Below are 21,013 nucleotides of genomic sequence, written 5' to 3'. Positions count from 1 at the left end.
CCTAAACTGGCTCTAGGCCGCTAATGCAAGGGCTAATCCCATACTAAAGAGGTGACTTTAGAAAGAAACAATTTACATTACGTTAAGGAAGAATCGGTTGTGAAAAATAAGTTCACCTCAAAACAATATGCGTGGGAGTTCAAGAGGTTTAAGCACTCTCTATCCCAAATTTTTAGTTTAAAAAGATAGAATTGAAACTAAGTGTCTTTACATTTTAGAGGAAAGTTACATGGTGAAAGATTTCGGACCCGCCCCGAGAGTTAAACTGCTGAGCTAGCAAGAAAAGAAGTTATTAAACGGCCATTACCTTTTTGTTGAACTGCTGCCCGACGAAAGAGGCGCTTCCCGCCCCCTGCTATGTACTTTACACACTGAAAGATGGTACTGAAGTGGCCCGGAGACCCTAAAATCAGCAGTTTATATACTCTCGCGGAAAGTTCGAGGCGTTTGAGGAATGAGAACACCCTCCCACAAAAACTTTATTGGCTAGGGTTAAGCAATATGTCCCCTTTGGGGAAGATACACCTGATTGGTTATAAATTAATTAAAGAAATTCGGGATTGGCTAAATTCAGAACAAGGGGAAAGAAGGGTTATACAGCCAACTTAAACAATAACAGAAATAAATTTAACAAGAAACAAACTTTTGAAATAAAAATTTCTCCAAAAAACAGTTCTTTCACGTCGCACTAGGGTGCACTATTGTAGTTCTTCAGTAGTGTCCTCTAGAAGAGAAAGTTCACACTTCTTACTACAGGTAAAACAAAAATACATCGAAAACGACCCAGTTCAGATACTCCAAAATTTCCAAGTAATGACATCTTCTGAGAAACTTGAAAATTAACACAGTAGATAAAGTTCAGACTTCCTCCAGCAGAGGAGTTTCAACTGGCGCAAGGTTTGAATTAGCGGCGTGGAGGTGTACCGCCCGGTACAATTATTATTATTATTATTATTATTATTATTATTATTATTATTATTATTATTATTATTATTATTTATTTGCTACTTGTTTAAATTCGAACGTTTTCAGTCACGAAAGGATGGGGAAGGGCTGGGATGGGGAAGGTAGTGGTCGTGGGCTTAATTAAGGTGTGCCTGGTGTGAAAATGGGAACCCACGAAAAAACCACCTTCAGGGATGCCGACGGTCGAATTCGAATCCACTGAAAATGAATAATAATAATAATAATAATAATAATAATAATAATAATAATAATAATAATAAATCAGGTGGGTGTATCAAGAACAAAATTCAGAGGATTTTCTTTCTAAGCAGCACCAAAAATAAAAATAAATTCAACTCATCCTGATATTTTTTTTGTTACATTTTGCTTTACATCGCACCGACACAGGTCTTATGGCGACGATGGGATAGAAAGGGCTAGGAGTGCGATGGAAGCGGCCGTGGCTTTAATTAAGGTAGAAACCCAGCATTTTCCTGGTGTGAAAATGGGAAATCAGGACCACTATATTCAGGGCTGTCGACCGTGGGGTTCGAACCCACTATCTCCCGAATGCAAATTTACAGCTGCGATCCTCTAATCGAACAGCCAATTCGCTCGGTCTGAATATTTTTCACTCTTTCATACCCTATGTAAAGTATTATAAAACGCAATAATTAGCAGAGTAATTTCTGGAAGTACAGATTTACTCAAAAATGCACTTGAACCTTGAACATTATTTTTATTTATTAAACCGTAAGGAGCCTATCCACCAGATTTCTCCAGTTGTATTCCAAAACTTTAGTTACCGCAAAACTTTCCACTGTATATGACAACTATCCGGGTAATTATGACGTGATATGTATTCAGTCATCAAAAAATATACTTGCGAAATCTCCTTATTATAATGTTGACAAGCCTTCGAAAGACATTTGGGGCTTAAATAACCTCAGTTTATAATTTTGTGATAAAGTTGGTGTATCATTTCTTAAATTAAATCGTTTAAATTTAAATCGTTTGTGAAATTTAACAACAATTAAATTACATATTTATTTACGTGGTTCCATCGAATCTATGCACTAAAACAGTTATGTCTGTACTCATACTCTGCAAAATTATATTTTTCTTTCTATATGTAATGTTGGTCCTTCTTAAATCCCGTGCTGAAGTAGAACTCATTTAGATGATTGTTTCCTTTTGGCATGGTTTCTACTGTTTACATATCTTCATACAAGGAAAAAATTAACGTAGTCTTATAGGTTATATTGTAAATCCAATATGGCGGCGGCTCCGACGAGCTCACAATGCACTGACCAGGCTTGCCAACGGCGGTGCATTAACACTGAATAACACGAAAGATGAATGACAGCGACGAAGGATAGGTTAGAGCTACAAAATATTGGTCTGGAAAGACCATGGTCAAGATTGGTTAGTTCCGGCTACTGACAAGACCATCGAATAAAATGGTAGTATTCTTTAGTTCCAGGCTGCCACGTTTTTAATTCTTCTACATTTTAGGGTGGGTAGGTTGGTACCTGGAAAGCTTCGAGGAAGGATCTTTCCTCTCTGATACTTCAGGTGTCGTAAAACATAATTTTTCTATGATTCCAACATCCGAAGCGGACACCAAAGCGCCACCGAAAGAAACTTCCTCATTGTCAGGCTCTTGTTAATATTGTTGACTGTCAAAAGCAGTTCATTGTAATGGCTTCCAGTGGCGAATGTAATTCATTTCTTTGCATTCTTGAACTTACTTGAATAACAATATACAGTGGATCTGTTTTTTTTATACAAAACACTAATAAAACTGGAATTATGCATTTACATGCTCGTATTACGTATATAAGCATTTATATGCCTGATGTTAAGAATATGCTCGTATGTTAAGAATAGGCTCGTATTACGTATATACAAGCATTTATATGCAGTAGAAAACTTAGCTATTCTACGAACCTATTACGCTGGCGTAGCAGGGAGAGAAGTGATACTTCCACGTGGCGCGTCTCAGGTGGTGGGGGGGGGGGGTGTCCTGACCGGGTTGGCGGCGGACTTGAGCGAAATAAAATAGGTCTCGCGGACCAGACACGCGACCCCTGTGGGTGGGGGAAGCAGACGAAGAATATACCCACGGTATCCCCTGCGTGTCGTAAGAGGCGACTAAAATGGGCGACAAAAGGGATGATATTAAAACCACGTGATTACTTGTAATTGGTACCATTATGTGCGGAACACCATGGGTCGACGTTACTTGCGACTAGGAGCACCTTGCGAGGAAAACCATGGGTCTAAGTTACATAGTACCATTATGCGAGAAATACTACGGGTCTGAGGTTTTTTTTTGTGATAAGTGTCATCGTGTGCATTCCACCGGTCAGTTCCACTTTGTTCAGAATGGATCTGCGTTATATATGAGTAGTACCACTTTATATGGAATGCCATGGGTCTACGTTGCCCGTGCTTGGCACCACTTTGTGAGAAAACTCACGGGTTTGACTGGCGCCCGTCATAAGTAACACTGTGATGAAAACCTGGGCCTGCGTTGCCCGAGACTATTATTATTTATTTATCACATAATTAATTTACAGATAACATATATATCAAATAAATATACTATTCTATCATAAAATCAAAGATAAGCTAAAAATTACAAATTTGGGCAACATATAATGAAGAAAGAAAGCAGAGTTCAACAAATAAAATAGAATAAAATTCGGAGCGTAAAGATAATGAGGAAGAGACAAAGTCATAATGAAAAAGTAAGATACAAACAAAAAAAAATAAACAGTGCATAAAGAGAACACAATAAGTAATAATGTAAATGGAAAATTAAGTATGGCCATAAAAGTGATCTATGAACTTGAGTAAGAAGCTAAATATTATGTACATTACACAATAAAAATAATAATAATAATAATAATAATAATAATAATAATAATAATAACAACCACAATCACACAACCTACCATACGTCGTCATACACACGAAACAATCAGCGGTATTCAACAGATAATCTCTACATGCAGTCATAAATTTCGATATTGAGTTTGAGTTCCTGACAGCAGCTGGGAGTGAGTTCCAAAGTCGTGACCAAGCCAACACCATGGGTTTGTGTTGCCTGTGGGCCTTACCATAATGTGTGATACACCGTAGGTCTACATTGCTATGATTAGTAGCACTATGTGAGCAATGCCATGAGTATACGTGGCCTGTGATTAGTCCCACTATGTGAGGAACACTATGGTTCTGCTTTGCTTGTGAGTAGTATCCTTATGTGCGAAACACTATAGGTTTGTGTTACCTGTGAGTGGTGCCATTGTGTGTGACATACCATGAGTCTGAGTTACCTGTGATTAGTTCCACTATATGAGGAACACTATGGTTCTGCTTTGCTTGTGACCAGTTTCCTTATGTGCGAAACACCATAGGTTTGTGTTACCTGTGAGTGGTGCCATTGTGTGTGACATACCATGAGTCTGAGTTACCTGTGATTAGTCCCACTATGTGAGGAACACTATGGTTCTGCTTTGCTTGTGAGTAGTATCCTTATGTGCGAAACACCATAGGTTTGTGTTACCTGTGAGTGGTGCCATTGTGTGTGACATACCATGAGTCTGAGTTACCTGTGATTAGTTCCACTATATGAGGAACACTATGGTTCTGCTTTGCTTGTGACCAGTTTCCTTATGTGCGAAACACCATAGGTTTGTGTTACCTGTGAGTGGTGCCATTGTGTGTGACATACCATGAGTCTGAGTTACCTGTGATTAGTTCCACTATATGAGGAACACTATGGTTCTGCTTTGCTTGTGACCAGTATCCTTATGTGCGAAACACCATAGGTTTGTGTTACCTGTGAGTGGTGCCATTGTGTGTGACATACCATGAGTCTGCGTTACCTGTGATTAGTACCACTATAGGAGGAACAGCATGGTTCTGCTTTATCAGTGAATAGTACCATTATGGCGGGCCGGTGACCTGGATATCTGACTCCTTTAGGTAAGTATCATCCCAGTACTCACGGTATTGTGAATATAATCCACTGATTGTTTTTGTTTCATGATAATTTTTTCATCGTCATTTTGAAGTTTTCATTTTCATTTTTCACCTCGTACCATTGGGGGTCGATGACCTAGCTGTTAGGCCCCTTAAACAAGAAACGTCATCATCATCAAACAGCTATTAGATTTCAAATGCTATGAATCGACTTTATTTCTTATGGGCATATTATATCGCGAAACAAATAAAACATCCAAATATGACAAAATCCGCCCTCCAGTCATAACAAGTACGGCTGTCTAGATTAGAGTATTTGGCTGACAGTTAAGTGCTTTATGTAATGCGTATTAAGCATTCCACAGTTTCAGTGCAATAAGTATCTTTATTTGATAAATAACTGAACTAATATGTTCAAATTTGCATCAGATGTAAAACTGTGACACGAGTGGCCCGAAAGATACGTTAGAACTCACATGGCGTGGTTCCATCGACGTCACAATACACTCAGAAAAGGCCGCGCTGTGTAGCTCGGACGGTAGAGCGCTAGCCTTCTGACCGCAACTTGGCAGGTTGGCTCAGTCCGGTTGTATTTGAAGGTGCTCAAATACGTAAGCCTTGTGTCTGTAAATTTACTGGCACGTTAACAAAATCTTGCGAAACAAAATTCCAGCACCTCGGCGTCTGCGAAAACCGTAAAAGGTAGTTAGTGGGGTGTAAAATTTCTTTGTTAACACTCCAAAAGGGTTGCCAACGTCGGAGCAGATAGGTTGGAAATCGAACATGGCACCGCACATTACTTTATACATAGCTGCTGAATGACATTTTCTTCCTTGACGTGTGGACAGTAAGCGCTGCGGTCATAGAAAACTACCTTTCGAAGGGAATGCATTCCCGCAGAGGCTGCCCTTTCCGTGACAACAATTGGCGTGGACACTTTGTAAGTAGCATGCCACAGCAGTGCTCTCTGTGTTCGAGAGTGGACAAAAATTGAATTAATGAACGCACTGGCTTGCACTCACGGTTTTGTTATTTTTACCGAATGTGGCAGAGCTCTATCGGAGACAAGTGGGCAGTAGGAAGCTTATATTCATCATAGCCGGTTTTTAATCACAAGAATGCATGCCATAATCCTGAGTTCAATTCCAAACTTCTCCGCAGTGTCCACATGGAGTAAGTGCACACAACATTTTTGGTACAAATTCGTGCGTCGGACCGAAAAATTAAGCGTTGAATAGTCCTATTGGTGTTAGTCGACAGGAGTAGGCTATGTGCTGACACTGGGTTTAACCCTGTACTATTGTCATCTCTTCACATCCATACGCGCAGGTCGCCAGTAGGAGTCAAGCTTCTCCGGAGACCGCAATCATTCTGATACCCTGCCAATAGCAACGCAGAAAATGGTTTGCATTTCGCAGATTAACATAGTCTCTGTTTTAATTTTTCTAAAATAAAAATATTTCTTGGTGGTTGGTTGGTTGGTTGGTTGGTTGGTTGGTTGGTGGGAGGGTGGGTGGGCGGTCGGGTAGGTGGGGCCCCGCTGCTACTTCAGGTACCGTTTCGCAGCATTTATGTCTCAATCTTAAATATCATAGTGATACCGTTAAAGTAGCTAAATGAAAAACCACTGTACCAAAATCATTGTCGAATCTTTCTCATTGTCTCAATTTAAGAGTGTTACAACAAATTTTCTCCGTTGTCTAGGGGTAGCGAGTCTGCATCTTACCGGGAGGTTCCGAGTTCGATTGCCGATTATCTAGACTCAGGAGAACAATTGAGGAGCCATCTGGCGGTAGAATATCGGCCCTAGTCTAGAAAACCAAGAATAGCGGTTAAGATAATTTGTCGCGCTAACCACACGTCATCCTGTAATTTGCAGACTTTCCGGATTACCACAGGTCGCTTAATACCCATCAGGGCTGTAGTTCCATGGGGGGTGGGGGTGGGGGGTGTTAATATCAAATTTGTTATAAGTAAAAGGAAATAAAAAATGTTATTGAAGCCATAACAATCTTTTAATTCTAGTTCAGTGAAGTTATAAAAGATGTGATAAGCAGAAAATAAATTCTAGCTTGAGACGTTTTAGTGATTTAGGAACATAAATAAAACTCTGCGAGTTTCGTAAACAGACTTTCGCTCACCGAAAGTCAAGGAATCACTACAAATAAAATACAAAACGTAATGGCTCACCTCTGGCACTGTTGGTTTGAAGTGAAAGCTGGAAGTATTCTCTCTCGTCTGCACTGTCAGTCACGATCTCCCTGTAAAGGAAAACCAGTCTGTTATTTAGCCTCATTGACCAAGAAAGGCTTGCAACAAGAGGCACTCCTAAATTGTATTTTATTCTGGTACAGAATGACGACGAAAATTTTGAATGATTGCTATGGAGATTTTTTATTTTTACAATTTTTGCTTTAAGTCGCACCGACACAGGTAGGTCTTATGGCGATAAAACAAGCAGAAGTCCATGTCTGTAGTTGTCGTCCTCGAATACTCGGGTTCGATTGTCGGTACTGTCCGAGATTTAAGACTGGAAGTCAGGCTGGTAGGCTACGTGGTTCAAATGGTATATGTAGCTCATCTTCCATTGGGAGTATACCTGAAAAGAGCTGCAAAATTGCGGGAGGAGGACACGAATTTACTTTCAGTAAGGAGTCAGTCTGTTATCACCCACCAAGGAAAATGCCATTCAGTTATATGAACATGGGATCGGGAACGTAGAAATGAAAATATCCCGTGTCCAGTCGTGACCTCTTGAGTACTGTAATGTGTTGTCGGTGCTACTTAACAGTGTCGGAGGATGGGCACTAAAGGCTAATTTCCGTTCACTTCCTTGTTTCCCTTCTTTTTCTGCCTTCTGTTATCAGTAGTATCAGTCTTGTGTTTGTCATTTTGGAAGATGTATGAAGATCAGGACATGGCATGATTTCCTGGCACGATGGTGTACCTTCTCGTTGGTGATGTGATCTACTCTTAGGGATTTAACATCCTGCGCTACATCCATATTTGAAAAACCTGCAGTCATTGAGGAATTATTACTATTTGACGAGCACTCGTCAAAAAACACAGTTAATTTCATAAATCCAAGGAATAAACCAAACCCCATGATGCAACAGTCCCGAAGGGCCATGGCCTACCAAGCGACCGCTGCTCACCCCGGAGGCCTGCAGATTACGAGGTGTCATGTGGTCAGCACGACGGATCCTCTCAGCCATTATTCTTGGTTTTATAGACTGGGGACGCCATCTCACCGTCAGATAGCTTCTCAATTGTAATCAAGTAGGCTGAGTGAACCTCGAACCATCCCTCAGATGCACGCAAAAATCCCTGACCTGGCCGGGAATCGAACCCAGGGCCTCCGGGTAAGAGGCAGGCACGCTACCCCTACACCGCGGGGCCGGCAATCCAAGGAATATTTGCGTTTAATTTGTAGGCGCTCTAGAATATTTCCGACGCCGAATCGATAAAATAATAAAGGGGGAATATTATTGTGTATTACCCATGTAAAGTAACTTCCCGCACGCAAATGATCACAAATAAACTATGCAGTTAACTTCACGTATCCAAATAATATTACCAAATTTGGAAACGAATCCACTATGGCCATAATCGAAAAATCCGCATATTTACAGTACAATCGAGTATACTCGGTTCCCAGTTGCGCTGTTTCGAAGTGCAGATCATGCTTTGTTATGTTAATAAATTTGTTCACGTATAAAATTATTGGTTGGTACGGGTCTTAAATGACTTATCTTGTTAGTTTGGTGTTGTTGCAGTCCAGCTGTTACCAGAGAGTAAAGTTTCTGTTGACAGTGGAACTCTGCTCGTATTTTGCGGTGTAGTTAGCGGAATTCAGAATCTCATTACAGCAGTTGTGATCTCTGACGTGAGGGTGCAGTTTTATGGAAGTCATGAATGTGTTATATATATTTCTTAATTTAATTAATTTGTGTTTACTCTGAGGTATAGACCGCCATGGAGGTCCGAGCTGATGAGAAAGAAGGAGGTACACGGCCTGAACGAGCCAGGTAGAGCGGATTACACGATGTAATTGTTAGTTCTATGGCCTGCACTCCGCTAATTACAAAGTTCCTCTCTCATAACATAAATTTATTTACTCCGTAGATTACTTTCTGATAATACACTGACCGAGCTCGATAGCTGCAGTCGCTTAATTGCGGCCAGTATCCAGTATTCGGGAGATAGTAGGTTCGAACCCCACTGTCGGCAGCCCTGAAAATGGTTTTCCGTGGTTTCCCATTTTCACACCAGGCAAATGCTGGGGCTGTACCTTTTATTAAGTCACCGGCCGCTTCCTTCCTACTCCTAGCCCTTTCCTGTCCCATCGTCGCCGTAAGACCTATCTGTGTCGGTGCGACGTAAAACAACTAGAAAAAAAATTATACACTGAGTGGTCGAAAGTGACGGGAAGGGGTGTCCCATTAGATAATGCGCCGTGTATGACGCCTGAGCGTTGCGGCTAGCTGCGGCGTAGTTGAGCTGTCTGTCACAGACACCAGTGTCGTGAAGTTGGCAACAGGTCGCGACTTTGAACGTGGGATGATCATCGGCGCACGGCGCATGGGCGGAGATTACACGCGAATTCGGATTTCCGAGGTCAACAGTGTCGAGAGTGGATGTTCAGTATCGCAGAGAGAATGTTACCACCCGCGTAAACCGCTGCATGGGAAGACCACAGGGCATTACGTCGCCTCCGCTGAACTGTACTGGGCGCTTGACGGGCTACTGTGAGTCATATCACCGCCCAGTCGAATGTTGGGAGTCAGGCACCCACTTCTACTAGGACTCTAAGGAGGCAACTGCACCGCATAGGCTTCACCAGCCGACGACCAACTCGTGTCCCTTTGCTGACATCTCGACACAGAGCTCAACGACGTGCGTGGGCTCACGACATCGGCAATGGAACAGTGGTGGCGTGTGGTATGACCCTATGAATCCCGGTTCCGAGATGATGGGCGTGTGAGAGCGTGGCGTATGCCCCATGAAGCTATGGATCCGCGTGTCAACAAGGTTGTGTCCAGGCGTGAGGTGGCTCAGTTCTGGTCTGGGCGGCGTTCTAATGGTCGCAATTAGGCCCCATTATCCGGATGCAGTGAGCACTGATTGGTGCACGTTATGTAGACATTTTTTCAGACCATCTGCATCTCTTTCTGTCCCTAGAGTACCCTGATGGAGATACCCTGTTTCAACAGGACAGTACGCCATGTCACCTCTCTGTGGTGACACGCAGGTGGTTGGAGGAGCATTCCATTGAAGTTACGACCATAGATTGGCCCTCAAGATCCCCTGATCTTAATCCAGTCGAACATTTATGAGATGCTGTCGATGCTTGTGCACGCTCCATGAACCCCGCAGCAACTACACAAGAAAAACTGCGGGTAGCAATGCAAGATGCGTGGGTTCAGATCCCTCCAGAACTATTCCAACACCTTGTAGAGTCGATGCCTCCCCTTATTCCTGCCGTTTTGAGGGTTCGCGGAGGAGCAGCGCGTTATTAGCATCACATGCAATGTCTTCCCATGATTTTTGGCCACTCATTGTATATACGAATTATTGTACACGTAGGTGTATATGCAGACTCCTCATAAGGTGAATTCCAGGTAGATCTACCTCTTACTCTATATATAAAGTACAAGTACACAGATTGTCTCTTTTTAATGCAAATTCCCTGTGTGTTTAGCGTTCTGATTCACACTGATAGAAAACCAATGCGCGAATTTCTTTTTGTCTGTGTATCTATATCCTAATAAAGAGAAATATAAAGAACCATGCTATTGACCCAAGGAGCGGGACAACTTAGATTATGTTTATGCAGCTCTCTCATTTCACGAAGGAACTTCGCATCATCCAGCGACCGGCCGACTTGCTGTCTCCCGACCGGAGGGTGGGACGCCAGGTATACAAAACAAGGAAGCGAGATTACCCCGGCTCATACTTTCCGCGTGTCGTGCTTGCGGCGGGGGTGTGCTCCATTACTACCGGCAAATCACGACATTCAGCAACTGCAGAATAAAGCAAGAAGAAAATAAACACATGAACATGAACATTATTATTGAAAATTACTCACCATTTCAGATATTGTTGAAAATGAACTACTTCCGCAGTAAGGCATGCCTCACGTCGTTTAAACAAATTGTTTACCACTTTCTGTAATTCCGCTTTGGCAATAGACGGTAATGCACGTGCTATTTCGACCTTCGGTTCTTCTGTAACATGGGGATTATTTCGGTAAACTTAGTCCTTTGGGGTTCCCCAAAGATAATAATCACAGTAAGTTAGGTCGGCTGCTCTCGGGGGTCATACATTTGTACTAATCATCCGGTCGTCAGAAAGCAGACGTAAAGTGTCTTAGAATTGAGAGCGGTATGGTCTATGGCACCGTCCTGTTAAAAATATTGTGACGTACCCACTTTTCTCACAGATGTATGACAAATTTATAACGTGGCGGATCACTTTCATATTAAAATAAATAAATGATATGTCATTGTTTCTCCAGAAACAGTATCCCAAGGGCGCCAGTCTTCAAGCTTATGGCTTGAAAACAAAAGTAGATAATTAATAATAATAATAATAAATAAAAATACGTAATGAGACTCAAAAAACTCCCAGGGGTGGGGTGAACGGAACACAAATCATTAAGTACACTAACTTGGAATTTAAGGATCATTAATAATTATTTCATAAAATACCAATTAAAACAGCTATTTATTAAGATGAAAAACGTGACGTAACGGCGTATTAACGAAATCTGAACTTACGGAAGCAAAAGAAAAAGTGAATGAAATTAACTCTAAGAAAATGAACTGTTGCGCGAAGACTTGCAGTAACTTATGCCATAAGCTCACCAAATGTAGACTCTGTTGTCTTGAAGCTGAAGATGGGTGGATCTCATCTGTTGTTGGATTCCAGTCCTACTTCTACATTTCCTGTCTTTAACACTTCCTATTGAACTCCTTACATAAAGTCGTAATGAGACCTAATTTTAAGTGCAAAACCACCATGGGTTATGTTCATGGAGAGAATACCTTCGTATTCTTCCGTATTACGGAACAGTAGCGTAGCTAAATTCATAATAAAAGCTCTCCTCCCCTATACCAGTCAGAACCGGTCTCCCGTTGACTACCTCTCGTCATTGAGATAACAAGTCCCAATGACAGTAACTTTTGAGTAGAATATACTCAGATGCGAAGTGAACTAAGTTAAAATCTTCTCCGATGTGTAGACGTAGAATCGTAGTAAGAGTATCTTCCAAGCGTGAGAATCAGAATGTCCGAATCTCCGAATCTGAATCCGAATGTGAGTCTGAATGAGAATGTTAGTGTCCTCTCCAGCCTTTGTCGGTGGTATATATCGGTTCAAAAGTCTCCTTCCATCAGCCATATCACATGGTCCAGTAAGATTCGAGGTCTCATCCCTTCTCCGATGTACAGCTGTGAATCCATCACGTTGCTTCATTGCGTTCATTCGCGTAGGCTGAACTTTCCCGCTGAAATAAAGCGTACCCAAGCAGAGTTTGAAAAGTGGGTGTTAATAATGTATCAACTGTCTTTTCATGAGATGGAGAGGGTAATATCTCTCGTAACCTCGATGACGTACTTTTCCTGGAACTGGGCTGAAATTAGCCTGCTGACTCTGGTCACCTCACAACGGCTATTGGAAAATTTACTGCAAGTTATAAATATGCGTGATGTTGAAATACTTTACCCAATAATTTGTTCGTTCAGAATACGTTATAGCCGCGATACAAAGAAATGAAATGATGATTGAAATGGATGATAAAGACCCTATATATATATATATACATATTAATTTAAAATGACCTATCAGTGATTAAATATACACATCTTATCAATTAAATATATAGTTCAATAATTAAAAACATTCAGTGATGTCCCAAACATCACATTCGCCCCTCTGAGCCTGAAACAAGTAGTACTTCGTTGAGGGCTCACACCCACACTTTGCCACTTACGTTATACTTGTTTCCAAAACAACTGTACATTCATTCATTACTGTATACAACATAACACTATTTTACAAAATTACAACTTGATGATTCCACCTACAACTTAATAACAAATAATATATAACACTTCAAAATTTCCATTAAAACACAATATTACAACTTAGCGAGTTTCTGATGTCTCACTTTCTCAAATGTTCGTCACCTCTTGCTGATTTTATCAATCCAGTGTATGCAATACTTGACAATTCAATTTAGATCTGTACAAAATTTACACAAACAAAATGCATCGTATTACTCTTTCAAGTGTTTATACGTTCTTGCTGTATGACTATCACTTCACACACGCTAACACATTCACGTGGTTTTAGCCTAGGGTAAAATTATTGCAAGTCTTTATGAAGACATAATATAGTCTACGGGGAATTTACAAATTTTAAACTGCAATATTAATGATCCTCGTTATATAAAATCAAATACTAAATTACCCATACATGGCGTTACGTAAAGAGAACAGACGTAACCTTGGTAATGAACTCGTGTCAATCGTATACACACATCGTGTAGCAAGCAAAACAAAACTTGGGAAACTCCACCTACCAGAGAGCAGTCACTCCACGCTGCGACAGGTGTATATTATATAAGAGATAAGCGTGGCCTCGCTCACTGACCTATATTCCAGCACTATGGAAAATCCACCGGACTAGTAATATATTTACGTAAACTTCTAATGTTGTACGTACCCATTAAAATGCAATCACCGTCAGATAATTTATAAGCACACGGTCCTAGTTTCTTATGTATACGATGAGGTCCTTGATATAAAACTCCAGCCATATCATCAATAAAAATCGTGGCGAAATCACCTGTATCATCACCTAATGCAATATTTAATGCTCTAATTAAGGCTGCAGAACTAGTCTTCGTACCGTAGGGAACGCGTTGAAACTGATACAAGCTGTACTTATGACTAAATGCTGTCAGAGGCCTGTCCTCTACTCTCAAAGGAATCTGCCAAAAACTACTTCTTAAATCAACAGATGAAAACCATTTTTTACCCTCAAAGCCCTGAATTAACTCTTCAATAGTCTGTGATTTTAACTGGTCAGCACAAATACGTCATATCCCTCCCATCAATGCAAATTCTAACGCTCCCATCACTCTTAGGCACAACGATTAAAGAATTTACATACTGGCTATTAGACACTTCAATTATCCCATCAGCTAACATAGCTTGTATCTGATCGTCAACTGCCTTGGCATATTTGTGTGGGATAGCATACCGTGGCCCGCTGAAAGGACTGTCATCCAGCACTGAAAAAGAATGTTCATAAACATGTGTTTTACCGGGTTTCTTAGAAAAAATCTCAGCGTGTTCACATAACACTGCCAACAATTCGTCCCTCTGGACTTCCTCTAATTTACTGTTACACGCAGCTTCAAATAAGGCATCCTTCTGATCCTCTTTCAACCACAACTGGCATAAATTAAACCCCTCACTGGGTTTCTCCTCATATCTAGACACCTCAATAACACTCCACATAGAACAAACATTCATTTTCCTCTGAATTTCATTTCTCAGTTCGAGTTTGACATACTTATTATCCCACTTCAGATTTACCGTTGCATCATCGTAATCTAGCTGAGCCGATTTTAAAGTCAGCCAGTCACATCCCAAGATGAGATCAAATACAAGGTGAGGAATAACCAAACATACCTGTACTGAAATAAAACCCTCTATACAAATCGGCACCGCAACCTGCTTGCATATTTGTTTTGACTTTTTACCAACAGCTGTAATAATGAATGTAGACTTAACAGGCATCTCTTCTATCATAATACCCTGTTTAACTAAAGAGTCATACCATTCTGAACTAATACATGATTTCTGACTTCCAGTATCAATTAACGCGTTAACATACGCCCCCCAAACTTCTAATTGAACCACAGGATTAATCACTTCATCACCCGAATCTAAATAATTATTATCTGGTTCACACATAAGATCTTCCTTAACATCTAGGTCATATGGCAATAGTTTCATAACACAATTCCTAACTATTTCCTGGTAAGGCTGGAATTCTGACCCATCATTACAGCCTGCATTTAGTTTAAAGGTTGCGATCGTGTACCTACACTTGGCTCGTTAGTATACCTTGTCCTCTGACTTGTTGGGTATTTCCCGTTCTATTTTCAGGTGCGCCACCCCTACCGTTATGCCTTGGCTGAAACTGATTACGATTCTCGTAGTTTGGCTGTCTCCTATTGTCCCTTGGTTCACTATGAGGAACAAAATTATGTGAGTTTCCTGTTCTATGCCCAATGTTTCCTAGCGCATCAAAACTTCCTAATAACTGCTCCATTTCCTGAATAGTTTTAATACTTTGCATACACGCTGCTTCGCGTACCCTGTCTGGAAAATGTCGTAACAGTAATCTGACTACATCTGAATCAGCCGTGATTCCGTCTAAATTCTGGCAAATCATGACATGTGACAAAAAATACTCAGTCATAGAGACACATTCATTATGTTTGAATTTCCCAAATACTACCCTTTCTCTTTCACGGCTTTGAACGTTTTCGTTCCAGTATTTGTCTGTGAACTTCGTCTTAAATTCCTCCAGACTTTTCATGTTACTTTTATAGACTGAAAACCAGGAACGCGTCTCTCCCACAAAAGCATGATCAATAATGTCGATCGCCTCTTCCCAGTCCATAAACCCTTCCTCAATCCGTTTCCCAAACCGTTTTTCTACTATTTTCAGAAATTCAAGTGGGTTAGTTTGTTTCCCATTGAACTTCGGTAATTCGATTTCCTTACTGTAAATCCCTCCATGACTTTGCCTCTCAGTGTTACCTTGCCTTTCTCTTACTTCTCGTCGTATGCGTGCTTCTGCCATCGCTATGCGGTTATCTACATCTTTATCTCTTCTTTCAATTTCATTCACTACAGTGTTCTGTTTTTCTTTCAACGTCTTAATTTCCACTGTATTGCCTTCTACCATCGCAAACTTTTCTCTTTGTTCCCTAGTGTTGTCTTCTATTATACACTTAACCGTATCGATCTTGTTTTGTACCTGATCTTTAAATTCTTTTATTTCTTCCTTTTGGATCTCAACTTTATTATTAATACTTGTCACCTGTGTCTCTAACTCCTTTCTAGTGTTGTTGCTTTCTTTTTCCATTAATCCCAACAACTCACTCCTCTGCTCTACAAATTTCTTTTCTACATCTTGTTTGTTTTGCTTAGTAGTCTCTTTCTGTTCCTCTATCTGCTTGTTAAATCTTTCATTTTGTTTAAATAATTCTTGTAACTGTTTGCTATGTTCGTCCATCCTTTTATTAGCTTCGACCTTGTGTTCATTCAATGCCTTACTTAATTCTCGTTTAGTTTGTTCTACTTCCTTTTTAATTTCTGATTTAGTTTGTTCCAATTCCTTTTTTATTTCAGATTTATTTTGTTCCATTTCATTTTTTATTTCAGATTTATTTTGTTCCATTTCATATTTTATTTCAGATTTACTATCCTCTATCTTACTTAACATTAACTGCATCATTTCAAGTAACTGATTATTATTACCCTCACTGTTAGGGCTAACTCCGCCTCGCCCCCATCGTACTATCGTCTGAATCTAACGTAACTTCGTCATTCCTACTCTTATTCCTTCGCTATCTTCGCTCCTAATATCAGTTTCCTCCTCTACACCTTTATCTAACTCTTCCTTAGAATTACTTAAAGTACTACCCTTCAGCACGTGTTCACTACGCAGCGTCAAGTCTTTCTCCTCTTGCTCAGCCATGCTACCCCCAAAATCAAACACACAAGATAAATATACTGTGGATACACAACAGTTACCCCCTAACTACTGATTTTATCCTTCTATACCAGTACTTAATGATTTACGAGCCCCTCAGTTGTGGCGACAATATGTGACGTACCCACTTTGCTCACAGATGTATGACAAATTTATGACGTGGCGGATCACTTTAATATTAAAATAAATAAATGATATGTCATTGTTTCTATAGAAACAGTATCCCAAGGGCGCCAGTCTTCAAGCTTATGGCTTGAAAACAAAAGTAGATAATTAATAATAATAATAATAAATAAAAATACGTAATGAGACTCAAAAAACTCCCAGGGGTGGGGTGAACGGAACACAAATCATTAAGTACACTAACTTGGAATTTAAGGATCATTAATAATTATTTCATAAAATACCAATTAAAACAGCTATTTATTAAGATGAAAAACGTGACGTAACGGCGTATTAACGAAATCTGAACTTACGGAAGCAAAAGAAAAAGTGAATGAAATTAACTCTAAGAAAATGAACTGTTGCGCGAAGACTTGCAGTAACTTATGCCATAAGCTCACCAAATGTAGACTCTGTTGTCTTGAAGCTGAAGATGGGTGGATCTCTCGTACAGGCTGCCTCATCTGTTGTTGGATTTCAGTCCTACATCCACATTTCCTGTCTTTAACACTTCCTATTGTACTCCTTACATAAAGTCGTAATGAGTCCTAATTTTAAGTGCAAAACCACCATGGGTTATGTTCATGGAGAGAATACCTTCGTATTCTTCCGTATTACGGAACAGTAGCGTAGCTAAATTCATAATAAAAGCTCTCCTCCCCTATACCAGTCAGAACCGGTCTCCCGTTGACTACCTCTCGTCATTGAGATAACAAGTCCCAATGAGAGTAACTTTTGAGTAGAATATACTCAGATTCGAAGTGAACTAAGTTAAAATCTTCTCCGATGTGTAGACGTAGAATCGTAGTAAGAGTATCTTCCAAGCGTGAGAATCAGAATCAGAATGTCCGAATCTCCGAATCTGAATCTGAATGTGAGTCTGAATGAGAATGTTAGTGTCCTCTCCAGCCCTTGTCGGTGGTATATATCGGTTCAAAAGTCTCCTTCCATCAGCCATATCACATGGTCCAGTAAGATTCGAGGTCTCATCCCTTCTCCGATGTACAGCTGTGAATCCATCACGTTGCTTCATTACGTTCATTCGCATAGGCTGAACTTTCCCGCTGAAATAAAGCGTACCCAAGCAGAGTTTGAAAAGTGGGTGTTAATAATGTATCAACTGTCTTTTCATGAGATGGAGAGGGTAATATCTCTCGTAACCTCGATGACGTACTTTTCCTGGAACTGGGCTGAAATTAGCCTGCTGACTCTGGTCACCTCACAACGGCTATTGGAAAATTTACTGCAAGTTATAAATATGCGTGATGTTGAAATACTTTACCCAATAATTTGTTCGTTCAGAATACGTTATAGCCGCGATACAAAGAAATGAAATGATGATTGAAATGGATGATAAAGACCCTATATATATATATATATATATATACATATTAATTTAAAATGACCTATCAGTGATTAAATATACACATCTTATCAATTAAATATATAGTTCAATAATTAAAAACATTCAGTGATGTCCCAAACATCACAATATCCATAATCCCTTTCTTCCTTTGTCAGTTATTTTAAGTATGGACGCAAAATTATTCTCACATACACATTTGAGTTCATGCGGTCATCAAAAAATAGAGAATCAATTATCCGCTGTGCGCTTATCACACAGCTATTTTACTGGAATGCAATGGCACTTCCTGTACAATATGCTGGTTCTCAGTACTCCACAGTCGCACTTACTTAGAATTTACATGCCCAGAAAGATGGAATCATGCCTCGTCAAACATGAACATGGATCGAAATGTTCATTGTAAACACTTTCACGAAACCTTGTTCTTGCGGCCAAATCTGTCTGGTGAAGTTGCTGCACAAACCTTATTTTATATGGTCGAAATTTCAGCAACCTGTCGCTTTGTCGGCCGACCTCATAGTTGTGTTCATTTCCTAGTGATTAAATGATTCTGTGACTTGCCTCTAACCGCATCGGAACCCTCTGTGGATGGGGGTATCCCTTGCCTGTCGTAAGAGTCGACCAATTGGCCCTCAGCTGAGTCCTGCAATTGCTTCCTCTTACTTGTGTCAGGCTCCTCAGTTTCATCTATCCTATACGACCTCCCTTGGTCAACTCTTGTTCTTTTCTGACCCCGACGGTATTAGAGCACTCGAGGTCTAGGGAGTCTTTCATTTTCACGCCCTTCGTGGCTCGTGCCGTCCTGTGGCCGATGTCGCCATTTTTCGAAATGTCGGATCCCTTCCATTTTTTTCTCTGATTAGTGTTATATAGAAGAGGTTACAATAGTTGTACTTCCTCATAAAACAATAAACACCACCACCACCACTAACCGCTTCGTAATATGCCCAAGTTTATCTTCAGTTAAAACGTATTATTTCCACTTCCTCTCTACGTCATGAACTTAACCTGCTCTATGCCACTTTTCCGTCAACTTCAAAATGCAAGATTTTGTAGAATGCTATAGCCAGAATATTTACGAGCAAATCTCCGCATGCATCTTCTGTAGCTATTCATCTCTTTTTGAAGTAACATTCCACCAAATAAATTCACGCTTCACCGAATACTTTATTTTCTAATCGATCACTCAACGTACATCCAACAATTCTCAGACGGATGCCGGCCCCTCAGTCATGCGAAGCTTCCTCGTATAATAAGAACATCATAAATATAAATGACATTGCTGAAGCACGGTGACCGCTGAGAAGTCAATGACATCGGTTTCCTGTCAATCGCTCCCAGTCCATTAGTCCAGTCCTGTTGTTCACCATTGGCAGTTTCCTCCAGAAGGGGCCGTTCTCATTAAAGAGTATTCCTGAGAGTTTTCCCCACCGCCTTTTTCTGTCTAAATCCAGCAGTGTTCAGCATGCCGGATACGCGCGGGAAAGTGTTACACTGACTCTGCCAGTCCATTAGGTATGTTTAGGTTAGGTTAGCGTTTCTCGTGACTGTTCGTTGAAACTTACATATCAAGCACAACTAGAATGCACTAATAATTATACCAGATCACTATGCCTTCTGGAGCGAAAATGAAAGGAAGTGGGGCTAGCGGGCGACTGCAATTTTTGGAGTGAAAGGGATAGTCCTGTGGATTTTTCCATTGTTATTCCAGCGGTCATTGTCTCAGGGGAGGGAGCCGGACAGTGATTCACGAGCAGGTGAAAACAATTAATGGACTGGGAACGATTATCACTGGTGGCGAATGACATACATTCGTGACATCGTAAACAACAGGCCTGTCAGCGATGGATCATTTTTGATATTGTACTATGACGTGTAGCGTCTGGCGAGACCTGGCGCAGGTCTTTCGAGTTGCTCGTCTATGAAGTGTTATTAATCTAACCACTCGCATTCTTTTATGCCATTGATTGAAGTGATTATGAATTCTAATGCCCCTGAGCCATCGGAATTAGCCAATGAAGGTTACAATTCTCGACCCAGGATCCCTTGAACCAAAGACCAGAACGCCAACAATTTTGCCACGGAGCCGGACTGTACAGGTACTAATATAATAGCCGGGTTGAGTTACTGGGACAGTAGAGCCAGCCCGAGCCTAAGTTGACGGGTCCCGGCTCAGTCCGGTGGTATTTGAAGGTACACGAGCCTCGAGTCAATAGATTTACTAGCAAGTAGAACAGCTGGTAGGGGACAAACTTCGGGCACCTTGGCGACACCGAAAATCTTACACGTGGTTAGTGGGACGTAAATCAATTAACATTATTATTTTACGTCTTCCTGCTACTGAGGAAAGCAACGGGAAACTACCTCACTCCTCATTTCCCGAGCACGCCTCTTCAGTGATGCCTAGGCCATCTATGACAGCCGATGGCGGAGCTGTTGAGGAGTCAACCAGCCTTAGGGCTGAAGACTGAACAACATACATTCCTGATACCATACTTAGTGTTATTCATCTAATCACTCGCATTCTTTTATGCCATTCATTAGAGTTTCATATCAGTATTCCAAGGAATACCTTTGGGCTGAATACAGATTTCATCTATAACATCGCGATTACCACACTCAAGAAGTCCATCATGATCTTCAAGAACCATGCTTGTGGACCTCAAATAAATGTTTGACATGCCTCACTCAATTGCCTACACTGAATATCACACGATCACATTATCTACTGTATCCGTATCCATTATTGTT

The 21,013-nt window shown here is 40.7% G+C and overlaps 2 protein-coding genes across 4 annotated transcripts in view; one reads left to right on the top strand and one right to left on the bottom strand.

Annotated features, from left to right (window-relative positions):
- LOC136873924 (multiple PDZ domain protein) overlaps window positions 1–21,013 on the top strand; it is a 2,156,217-nt gene that overhangs the window by 510,632 nt on the left and 1,624,572 nt on the right. The gene's annotated exons all lie outside the window — the stretch shown is intronic.
- The window catches only part of LOC136873925 (uncharacterized), a 150,155-nt gene that overhangs the window by 50,639 nt on the left and 78,503 nt on the right, over window positions 1–21,013 (bottom strand). The window contains exon 3 of the mRNA XM_068227600.1: window positions 7,126–7,196. Within this exon, the coding sequence (XP_068083701.1) occupies window positions 7,126–7,196 (71 nt within the window). The remainder of the gene's footprint in view (window positions 1–7,125; window positions 7,197–21,013) is intronic.

This window comes from Anabrus simplex, chromosome 5 (genome assembly GCF_040414725.1).
Source record: "Anabrus simplex isolate iqAnaSimp1 chromosome 5, ASM4041472v1, whole genome shotgun sequence".
NCBI lineage: Eukaryota > Metazoa > Arthropoda > Insecta > Orthoptera > Tettigoniidae > Anabrus > Anabrus simplex.
Note: the sequence above shows the minus strand (reverse complement) of the source record. Positions and strands in the feature narration are given on the sequence as shown.